Source organism: Elephas maximus, chromosome 19, assembly GCF_024166365.1.
Source record: "Elephas maximus indicus isolate mEleMax1 chromosome 19, mEleMax1 primary haplotype, whole genome shotgun sequence".
Taxonomy (NCBI): domain Eukaryota; kingdom Metazoa; phylum Chordata; class Mammalia; order Proboscidea; family Elephantidae; genus Elephas; species Elephas maximus.
In genome coordinates, this window is record NC_064837.1 from 41,792,425 (window position 1) to 41,804,555 (window position 12,131).

General features: G+C 42.9%; 1 protein-coding gene across 1 annotated transcript in view; it reads left to right on the forward strand.

Moving 5' to 3' along the window:
* Nucleotides 1-12,131, forward strand: part of CA10 (carbonic anhydrase 10) — a 543,538-nt gene that overhangs the window by 91,598 nt on the left and 439,809 nt on the right. The window contains exon 3 of the mRNA XM_049861343.1: nt 2,095-2,169. Coding sequence (XP_049717300.1) covers nt 2,095-2,169 — 75 coding nt within the window. The remainder of the gene's footprint in view (nt 1-2,094; nt 2,170-12,131) is intronic.

Sequence of the window (12,131 nt, forward strand, 5' to 3'; positions counted from 1 at the left end):
TTGTTTTTTTGTTTTTCTCCTTAGCCCTGGTGGCACAGTGGTTAAGACATTCAGCTGCTAACTGAAAAATCAGTGGTTTGAACTCACCAGCCGCTTTGCAGGAGAAAGATGTGGCAATCTGCTTCTGTAAAGATTTATAGCCTTAGACACTCTATGGGGCAGTTCTACCCTGTCCTATAGAGTCGCTATGAGTCAGAATCGACTCAATGGCAATGGGTTTGTTTTGGGTTTGTCTTTCTCTGGTGCTACAAATACCAGGAGCCTCTGTTGAATCTTCCACTTGGCTCCCTAGCTGGACAGTACCTCTCCAGCCTCTACTTTGAGGCCTCTTCCCCCTTTGCCTGCTGCCCTAAAGCAGATCCACTGTCTTTCAACTCAGCCTCCTTCAGTGTCTTCCTTAAAGCCCTTAAAGTCAATTCCGACTCATAGCACCCCTATAGGTCAAAATAGAACTGTCCCATAGAGTTTTCAAAGAGCGCCTGGTAGATTCAAACTGCTGACCTTTTGGTTAGCAGCTGCAGCTCTTAACCACTATACCACCAGGGTTTCCCTTTCTCGAAGGCTTTGGAAAAACCTGATCTCCATCCAAGCCACGTGGCAAATCAGAGTACCAGAAAATTCAGTGTACCTCGATGTATTCATGCCCAAGGTTTGTGCTGGGCAACTTGAAAGGTAGTATCTTTCCAGAGCCTTAAATAGGTTGTTTGTCCCTTCCCAGTTGTTTCTGAAGTCCCCTACCCCTGCCATCAACTCCAGAAGGGATGGGCTTCTCTTTTACTTGTCCTATGTCATAAATCCTCTTTCAGCCACAGAGCTGCAACTCTCAGAGGTCTTAATGTCCTAGCAGAAAAAGTACCTTCTCGTTACTATGGGAAGATACTTGGAGCAAAGCAATTCAAGCTCAGTCAGGAGTTAAATTCCAGAAAAAAAGTTAAAATCATCTCTCTACCCAAAGCCTTGCTTTCTAACCCGCTGTCTTGCACCGATACTCTCTAACCCAGAATGATGAGTTTCATGGCTAGAGCTCTGAAGACAGAGGCCAAAAATAGAGCAAAATTTAAAGAAGGAATATAAACTGGAGGTTTAGAAATTACTGTGTACTGGCTACATTACAAATATGGTTGATTATCTAATTTTCTTTCAGTGTGACTGAGAACTGAAATATGAATGCAGTTTAATTAATAAAGATACCAATACAAGTTCAGGGTCACCTATATTTTAGTGTGGAGTCCTAGTGGCGCAGTGGTTAAGAACTCACCTGCTAACCAAAAGGTCAGCAGTTTGAATCCACCACCTGCTCCTTGGAAACTCTATGGGGCAGTTCTGCTCCATCCTGTAGGGTCACTATGAGTCGGAATTGGCTTGATGGCAACAGATTTATACTTCAGTGTATACACCCACGTTAATGGAATTGCCCTAGTTCACCTGTCAACTGTCATAAATGTCAAGGTTTATCCTGTGGTCACAGATTCCTCTGAACTCACAGATTCCTATGACATTTTTTAATATCTTCGGTTCCTCTGCTCTTTCTTCCTATGATGTCAAAAGCCCCCACCATGGTTATTTATATTCTCATTTTTCATTTTCCGGGGATCTTAGTGAAGCTGACTGATTGCGTACTTCCTCCTTCTAACTTGGCACTTTTAGCAAACTCCCTACCTCTCCCTACCCATGCCAAGGGTTCCATGCATGTGTAGAGTTCTCGCCTGGCCAGTGGACCAGACGTGCCTCCTCTCTCTCTGCAATCCCAGCAGAGAGTGTGTAGGCGTGTGCTTCTGCGTGCATGTGTGTGCATGCGTGTGTATGTGGGGGGCAGGTGGGAAGAAGAGGAGAGTCAGAGATAAATAACATGAACAGGCTTAAGTATACTATTCCTGCATCTTTCTCTTCAACTGAAAAATCTCAAGTACTTTTATAAAAACTGATGGCAGTATATTTACAGGTTAATAATCTATTTGAAAAAGGAAGGTGGAGGGTTGCTGTCGCATTGTGTAGCATGATATCTGGGTAGAGTGGGTTATTTCATGGCTTGCACAGCCAGGATACAGACGTCTTCACCACCATCTCAGTGTCTCTTCTTTGTTTTTCCTTTAGCTCAACAGAATTCACCAAAAATCCATGAAGGCTGGTGGGCGTACAAGGAGGTGGTCCAGGGAAGCTTTGTTCCAGGTACACACCCATTTTTTGCCTGTTATTTTCTTTTTCTAAAGGAATTTGAATGAAAGATAATGTTATTTGCAGAATTGTGCGTTTGCTACACAACATGGAATATACTGCAAAAGGCCACATAGTCTACCTTATGTGTCCGATGAATACTCCATCAAAAGAAAGTTTATTAAGTCAGGGGCATCTTAACCAGAACATGTGTTTCTGTCTTAGCCTAAATGCCAAGATCCTTCTTTCTACAGGTAGCTCTGTCAGGGGAAGGGGGAGGGAAACATGAGGGTAGGAGCTCTGCTGGCATTTGATTTAGTGAGGAAGAGCCATTTGTTGACATTAATGAAACAGGAAGTCTGGAAGAGTTGACCATGGAAAGGAAGCTTGCTGGGATTCATGCTGTCACTGATGTCACTTCAGCAGCAGCCGTGGTCAGGACTTAGCAGATCTGGCCAAGCACTAGCTAAAAATAACAGGCAAGGTGGATACTGTCAGCATGGGGGGAGAGAACAAAGAACCAAAGACCATAGATCCAGAAACATACCGTAATTAGTTGGGAAATGGGGTGGAGGGTCTTCAGGATAATTATTCTTCATCTCTCCCTCCACTATCCTGTATCCTAATTATGGTCTTCATCCTTCACCATCTTCAAGACTTTAGTGGGAAGAGAGGGAGGGGAAGGGGCAAGAATGTTAAAGAAGATGGAAGGGAGGGTAGGTGAGAGTTTTCTAAGATGTTGTAACTGCATAGATGTGAGAGAGTAAGAAATAAAGCCATCAAAGTGACGTGCTGTCCCCTCTTAGGCACTGAGAACAGATGGCCCAGAGTGTCAGTCGAGAGGCCTGTAGTTGGTGGCAAGTGGAAAGAGGAGTGCCCGGGTCAATTGGAATATTTTGGCTACTATGCCTCCTTTTCCTCTTCATCTGTAAAGTTTATTATATCAGCTATGCAGAGCTCAGTTAATAAAACTCTCTGAGTATCACTTTTCTCATTTGTTTTATGGGAAAATAATGTGAAATCTTGGCGCTTCCCAATGAAAGGAAAGCAGGCATAGTGAGGGAGTGTGGGTGACCCAGGAAAAAGCCAGTCAAGCTGCCAAATGGCCTCATACTTTAATATCATTAATTTGGTAAATTTAGTGTGGTACATCTATTTCTTGGCCCATCAGGCATGTAGAGACTAGACTTGATTAATTTACCCAGAAAGGATCAGGTTTCTGGTAATAAGCTTATACCAACTTAATTGACATAAGCTACGTTCTCATGACGTGATATTGATACTTAGCATTTTATGCTTATAATTGGGGACATATTTTTCCAATGAACAGAATGGCTATATATTTTTCCCCCTTGGGGAACCTGCTCCTGATATTTGAAGTATCTTGGAAATTACATTTATAATTATATGTCCTGTGCCTTGCTGAGTATGGAATTAGAGCAACAGAGGGCATTCCCTCTAAGTTGTAATAAGTCTTATTAAACTAGTCCTGCGGCTATAGAGAACATCCTCTGTAGACATTGGAATGCTCATGGATAGTTCCTGAAGGGCACTGAAAAAAATTTGCTTCCCTGCTCCATATTTTCCAGTGGTTTTGCCATCTGTTGGTGCATTATTTCTTTACATGTGTTCAAGGTCTTGTTTTCAGTTAGTAGTTGTTCCTAAGACAACCACAGGTAAGAAGTTTTATCTTTCCATCATGTGTTGATTTGAGAGTTCGCCTATCTCTCACCTCCAGCTTTAAATGAGATAATATGTGTGAACTCTGCTACATGGGAAGCAGCAAGATGTGGAGGTCTGAGCATGGAGAATCTGGAGTCAGAGAGACCTGAGTTTGAGTCTGGGCTCTATGGCTTCCTACTGGTAGGACTGCCAGCAATCACTCTAGGTGATCAACTGTTCTAAGCCCCTGGTTTCTTCCTTTGTAAAATGGAGACAAGGACTAAAATCTACCTCATAAAGTTTTCTGAGAATTAAGTTACATAATGTGGGTAACATGCTTATCATAATGTCTGGTACATGGTGAAAGTCGGTATATGTCAGTATTTGTTAGTATAACTCTCATTATTTTATCAGTAACACTGTAACTGAATTTGATACTTCTCAGTTTGAGATGAGGCAGAGGCTTAACACTGGAAAATGTAATAATGCAAGTGAGAGTCTTTCATGATGTCTGGAACATGGAAGAGACTTAAAGATTTCTTGAGTTTATAAGCTAAAGGGTCTCTACATAGTGGTTGATTGAGAGGTGACTTTATCCTTCTCTGGATTTAACAGCCCTGGAGCTCTAGAGGAAACCCTGGTGGCATAGTGGTTTAGAGCTACAGCTACTAACCAGAAGGTCAGCAATTCGAATCCACCTTGGCACTCCTTGGAAACTCTGTGGGGCAGTTCTACTCTGTCATTTAGGGTTGCTATGAGTCAAAATCGTAATCGACTCAACGGCAAGGGGTTTGGATTTTTTTCTTTTTTTTTGGTTTTGGAACTCTTTAGCTTCCTAGTAAAGAAAACTGCTATCAGATGATTTCGCTTCCTAAACTGGCTTTTTCCTGGGTCACCCACACTCCCTCACCATGCCTGCTTTCCTTTCATTGGAAAGCTCCAAGATTTCATATTATTTTCCCATAAAAGAAATAAGGAAAGTGATACTCAGAGAGGTTTATTAACTAATGTTGTTGTTGTTAGGTGCCATCAAGTTGGTTCCAATTCATAGAGACCCTATGTACAACGGAGCGAGATGCTGCCCTGTCCTGTGCCATCCTCACAGTCATTGTTACACTTGAACCCATTGTCGCACCCACTGTGTCAATCCGTCTCTGAAAAAAAAGGTGTTTCTCTTTTTCCCTGACCTTCTACTTTACCAAGCATGATGTCCTTCTGGAGCGGCTGTTCCCTCTTGATAATATGTCCAACATATTTGAGACAAAGCCTCGCCAACCTTGCTCCTAAGGAGCATTCTGGCTGTACTTCTTCCAAGGCAGATTTGTTCATTCTTTTGGCAGTCTATGGTATACTCAGTATTCTTTGCCAACACCACAATTCAAAGGCATCAATTCTTCTCTGGTCTTCCTTGTTCATTGCCTGGCTTTCGCATGCATGTGAGGCCATTGAAAACATCATGGCTTGGGTCAGGTGCACCTTAGTCTTCAAAGTGACGTCTTATTTTTTAACACTTTAAAGAGGTCTTTTGCAGCAGATTTGCCCAGTGCAATGTGTCTTGATTTCTTGACTGCTGCTCCCAATAAGAGTCATTAAAATTTGGGAAGTAAGTAATTGGCCTGAGGCTCTAACATCTGACAGACCCCAGATAATCTGCTTTATCTGAGTTGGTTCTGGGACAAACAATGGACTCTTTATCTCTTATTATCATTATATATAAAGCTGAGAGTCTGAGAGTGTTCTTTGATTTGTTACTGGGGTTTTTTCAGGTTATGAGTATGTGAAACAGGAGAGAATATCGTATTACTAGACCATTTAGAAGGAGGCCTGGTGGTGCAAACAGTTAAGCGTTCAGCTGCTAACAAAAATGTGGGTGGTTGGAATTCACCCAGCAGCTTCGTGGGAGAAAGACCTTGTGGTCTGCTTCCATAAAGATTACAGTCAAGAAAACCCTATGGGGCAGTTCTACTGTGTCACATGGGTCACTATGAGTCGAAATCAACTCGACAGCATGTTAACAAGAGATGATTTGGGCAAGTTTTATTGTCCCTTACCTTCTTTACTAGAGTGTCTAGAAATGATTGTCAGTTGGCATAACAGTGTGAGTATGTGAATTCAGCAAAGCTTGTGATGGATAGAAATGTATGTGCTCTGTAGCAATGGCAAGTACAAGGTTGACTTAGCACAGGAATACCCCGCTTTGGTCAGTTCAGTGTGAGTGAACTGGAGTACCTACCTGGTGCCAAGCACCATGTTTGGGACTGTTGATAAAGAGGTAACTGAAATTTGTTCTTACTCAATGAAGAACCCATAGACTAAATGGGAAGATAAACCATAAACCCATGACTCATTGTGACAAGGGCCTTAAGTAGGTTTATTTATAGGATAAAGAAGACAGCTATGCATTGTGATTCTTCCTGTGGGGTGGTTAGCAGACCTCATTGGTGACCTGCTTAAATCCATCCCTCCATCAGACCCCACCCACAACCAAGGGCTACCTGGCAGGCAAAGCCCCAGTTTTGTTTGGGTATTCATCCTCCACACAGTCACATGCCCAGCAATGAAGCCCCTCCCCAGCCCCAGAGGGCTAGTCTTGGTCAATATCTACACCAAACATGTTTATTTATCCATGTCAGTTCCTTCCCTGGCAGTGAGTGGTTTAGATATATGAGAATGTAATACAACAGTTCTATCAATGACCTGTAAGCAGAAGCCTTCTGAACAAATTTGGGAACCAAAACCACACTGAATATGGTAGAATGGAAAGTTGGAAAGAACCCAAGTCTTTTATGGCCCAATTGAGCATTGAATTAACTGTGGAACTGCCTTGGCACCAACCTTGTTAAGTGAGAAACACAATCAAATGTGAATTTTACAATACCAGCTATGGCTATAGTGGTGGGAATGTGCTGTATTCCAATGAGGATATCAGAGGTAGGAGAATCAATGAGGTGTTTTTTTAAAATTGTCCAGTCAAGAGATGATAAACCCCTTAACTAAGACTGCAAAACCAAAAAAGATTGGGTTAATCATATTAGAAGGATTCGGCATGGGGTTTGCTTAGTAGCACTTAATGTATGTGTATATGTGCAGATGTGTGTGTGTATATATATATGTAAAATATTTAACTCACATATACATATAACACATTTCTAATTTAGCACTAATATACGTACATACACTTAATGTAGTTCAGAAAAAAATATCTGCCAAATACTGTCTATTAACCTTCCATTTATCCAAAACAGTAAAGTAGACATTCTTTTTACAAGAGGCACTTTGCTAGGAGCTGTGACTGCAAATAGAGACAGCCTCTAACCCCTTGGAGCTTACGATCTAGTGGGAGAGAGAGACATTAAAAATAATAAGCAGCCTCTCCTTATTATTCTTTCTTCACATGGCAGTGTTTGAAAGGGGAGTTTCCTTTTCAGACTGGGATACCAGAATCTGGGGAATTGCTTCCATTTTAAAGTATTAAATAATGGCTCTTGCAATATGTGTTTTTTCAACTTTCTGGGTCCCTAGAGCAGGTGAAAAGCCTCTTGTCAAGCTCTTTGTCTCACTCATTCAGCAAACTCTCTCTGGGTAACTGCCTTTAGCAATGGCCATCCTTCTACCTGCATGTGTAAAGACATACAGAAGGCTCCATCATGGCTTCTCAGAACTCAGGATACTTGAAGAGGAAAGGGTAAATGTCTAATCACATTACCATGTTGTCAGGATTGCCATGGAGCATGTTTGGAGCTACCCAGTCTGAAAGAGCAGGGAGGTCTTCCCAGAGGAGGCAAGGCCAGAGCTGAGTCCCTGAGGGTTAGTAAGATTCTGATAGGGATAGAAGTGAAGAAATGGTGTTTCTAAAAGGAAAGCAAGCTGGACAAAGGCCTGGAGGCTTGGAAGAGGGCAACTCACTAGAGCAAGAAGAGCTTAGGACTGGGAAGGGCAGAAGGGACCCTATTATGGGAGGCCTGCAAAGCCACCTGGGAGTTTAAATTTTACCCAAAAAGCACTGGAAGCCAAAGGGTAGCTTGAAACTATTGCAGAATTCCGGGAGAGATGTGGGCCAAGACAGGAGCAGTGAAGACACTAGGGAGTATTCAGCTTCTAGGGGCAGGGACCCTGTCTTCTTGCACCCCCTTCCCTGATACGGTCCAGGCCTTGCATACAGTAGGGGCTCAGTGTTTGCTAAATTGACTTGAATCTAAACAGACTGGAATCTTTACCCCTTAAAAAAGGAAAAGGGCAAGAAACAAAAGCCTCACTCTGGGGACAGTTCCTCCTCTGCTCTTAAAGTCAGGTGTAAAATAATAATAATAAACGTAATTACAAACTGCAGCGAGTGCTGTAAAAAGGAAGCACTCAGGCTTCTGAAAAGTCCAGCAAGGGGCATCTAGAGATCAGGGAAGGCCTTGCTCTGTGAACCAGGGGAGGCTGAGACTGAAAGATGAAGGACATTGCTGGTGAAGAGTAGGGTTAGAGCAGGGTTCCAGGCAGAGGACTGAGCCTGGGTAAAGTCTCGGAGGCTCTCAAGAGCATGGCATGTATAAGAAACTGACCAAGTTCACTGTGACCAGAGTGGACAGTGACAGAGGCAGGTGGTTGCAGATTAGCCCGGAACGGTGGTTAGGAGCCAGATCATGGAGGGCGTGCTGGGCCACACTTAAAGTGTTTAGGTAGAGCTCCTAGGAATTCTGGGAGGACAATAAACAGCTATAAGCAATTTACTCTTCCTCGGAGACCTGAAAGCACCACGAGATCATGAAATTGAGCATTTAAGCAGTCTGAATGATTAGTGGAGACAGTCTTAGCTGAGACTTCAGATCAGGACTGGGACTCTGTGACAGCTTTGGCTCCTGGCTCCATCCAGCCATGCTTTCTTTAAAATCGAGTCGTAATTGTTCTGCCTGGCCAGTGATGCCTCCCAAGAAGCTATTTCTGACCCCTTCCTTGTTGGGTATTTTTAAAACATCAAGATTGTTAGAAGATGAAGGTAATTATACCTATTGGTGACTACCTGTGCTCAGAACTGATTTCTAATTAAACTGTTTTTTTGTTTGTTTTTTTAATGGCCAATTTTCTTTGCTTAAGAAAGGCTCGTGTTAGTAAGGAGTGTGAGTTCTCTTTTTTCCCAGCAATCCTCCTAGGAAGGGAAGCAGGCTGGATGGTGGGGTGTGTGTGTGATCTGGGATGGCCTGGCTGGTGTCATGCATTCCTCTCATTCCTCCATGGAGTAAGTGGTGCCCGGATTAGTTTTGTATCGATGCACAACAAAAGACCACACATTTAGCAGCGTAAAGCAATACACATTTATTGTCTCACAGGTTCCATGGGTGAGGAGTCTGGGCATGGCTTAGTGGGGTTCTCTGTTTAGGTCTCAGAAGGCTACAAAAAGTGCTTCTGTCTGACTGCATTTGTCTTTGAGGCCTTAGGGTCAACTTCTAAGCTCATTCCAGCCCTTGGCAGAATTCACTTGTAGCTCCCTAGAGGCTGGCCCTCTCCAGCAGTAGTTCATGAAAGGGCTGCTTGCTTCTTTAAGGCCAGCTGCAAAGTGTCTTGCTTGGCATCTCTCCCGTCATGGAAGGGTTCATCATGGACCTTTTTTTAAAGGTCAGGTCTATCCAGGATAATCTCCCTTTTAATTAACTCCAAGTCAACTGATTGAGAACCCTAATTGTGTCTGCCCAATTCCTTCACCTTTTCCATATAATGTACCCTGATCGTGGGGCTAAAATTCCATCATATTCGCAAGTTCTGTCCATATTCCAGATCGGGAAAATCAAACAGGGTGTACACAGCCGGGTGTGGGAATTTTGGAGCCTTTGAGAATCGGCCTACAACAATGCCCTTCACTCCCCTGTATAGTATTGTTGTTGTTAATTGCCATCGAGTGGATTCTGACTTATGGTGATCCCATGTGTGAAGAGTAGAACTCTTCCATAGGGTTTTCAAGGCAGTGACCTTTCAGAAGCAGATCTCCCTGCCTGTCTTCTGAGGCATCTCTAAGTGGATTTGAACCACCAACATTTCAGCCAGTAGTCAAGCACTTAATCATTTGTGCCACCCAGGAACTTCTGCATATAGTAAAAGACCATAAAAGGCTGCTAAGATGTTCAATCTAAGTTGATCACAGAGTAGCATTTGAAGGTGAAGTAGACATTGTTCTGGCCTAACATCTTCAAATCAAGAAGTGGGAAATAGTGTTCTCTGGGTTGGATATTGCTTTTGTTGCCTTTGTATGAATGGTATCCTCAGAAGAAAACCGAAGCTAGTTCCCCAGCCCCCTCAGATTTCTTAACCAGTGTTTCCAAATTTATAACACATGTTGGGGGAGAGAGGGATTTTAATCATTACTCCCAGGTCTGGGGTTTGGATAACTGGTTGGAGAGCGGAGCTGTTCACCAGTGTGGGGACTTAGGAAAGAGCATGAGAGGGCAGGACAAGGTATGAACACGCTAACAGTTTCGGTCAGCAACCTTCAAGAACTCATCCAGGTGCCCCCCATTTGCTCTTTCCATCATTTTCCCTTGCCCTCATCTCCCTGGCCCTTTGATCCTCTGACCTCAGACTCTGCCTTCTGATGCCTCTCCCTACTTAGGCCTATGTCCCCATGCTTTGTAACCAGGGCTTTTTGGCCATTGGCCCAGGCCCAGTGCTTGCTTGCTCCCCTCTTCCTCATCTCCTGTTTGACCTTCAAGTAGCAGGCTCCACTGACTCTGGTGTCAGGTGTCACTCTGGACACAGGCTTTCTCCCTCCAGGAAATCACTGTGTGATCACCCCAACCCCCATTTGGTCCCCCTTTAAAGGCAAGGGGATCCCACAGTCCCTAAGCTTATCTACCCTTCAGCATCCTTCAATACACCGCAGATGAGTGATAGATAAATTCATTGTATTAATTTCTTATGGTTGCTGTAACATATTATCACAAACACAGTGGCTAAAAACAACATAAATTTATTACTTTATAGTCTGGAGCCTAGAAGTCTAGAATCGCACCTTTTGGAAGTTCTGGGGAGACTGTGTCCTTGCCTTTTCCAGCTTCTAGAGGCTGCTTGCATTCCTTGGCTCAGGGTCTCTTCCTCACATCACTCTAACCTCTGTTTCTATTATCACATCTTCTCTGACACTGATCCTCCTGCCTCATTCTTATAAGGCTTCTCTGATTACATTAGGCTCACCTAGATAATCCAGGATAATTTCCTCATCTCAAGATCCTTCACCTAATCATATCTGTGAAGTTTCTTCTGCTATGTAAAGTGTATCAGATTGATCCACGTCATCAGAAATCTGTTCTCTCTGGGGCATATAGCACCTTGTAACTGTCAAAACACTTTCACCTTATTACTTATTTCAACACTTACAGCCACTGCACTATTGCACCCTTTTCTTAAGGAAATAAACCAAGCCAGGTGAAATTATCGTCTAAGTTCCCACTGCAGGCCAACACGGAAGCAGGCCTGGAAACCAGTACTCTTTGTTTCTGAACCAGTGCTCTTGGCATTACAAATGTGTTTAAATGTACTGAACAGAAAACAATGCTGCTTGAGTAGAACACAGTTTTGCTCAGAGCATCTTCTAGTAAAAAAACAAACTAGCCAACAGACAAAAAGATAAATGGCTACATCAGATCAGTCTACTCAAAACTCTTAAACACAGGTCTATGTTCTCTCTAGGCATGACCTAGCATTTATGTATTACATTTTAGAAAGCCTTTCTAGTCGTCTTCTCATTTTTTAAATAAGCTTTTTATTTTGGGATAATTTGAGATTTACAAAAAAGTTACAGAGATTGTACAGAGAGTTCTGTATACCCCTCACTCTGTTTCCCCTAACGTTGACATCTTACATTACCGTGGCACAGTCATCAAAACTAAGAAGCCAACAGTGACACATTACTCTTAACTAAACTCTAGACTTTTTTGGATTTCACTGGTTTTACCTTCAATGTCTTTTTTCTGATCTAGGGTCCCACCTAGGATCCTGTATTGCATGTCGTCGTCATGTCTTCTTAGTCTCCTCTGGTCTGTGAGAGCTTTTCAGTCTTTCCTTGCTTTTTATGATCATGGCAGTTTTGATGAGTCCTGGCCAGGTATTTTGTAGGATGTACCCCAGTTTTTGGTTTGCCTGATGCTTTTCTTATGATTAGAATGGGGTTATGGGTTTTGAGGAGGAAGACCACAGAGGTGAAGTACCCTCTGATCACATCATATCAGGAGGTACATATCAATATGTGTCATCTCATCTGTGACAATTCCCCAAGAACATAAACAGGTATTTCTGTCAGCAATCTGTAAATGTGGACAGTTCAGTGAGGCTACAGATCT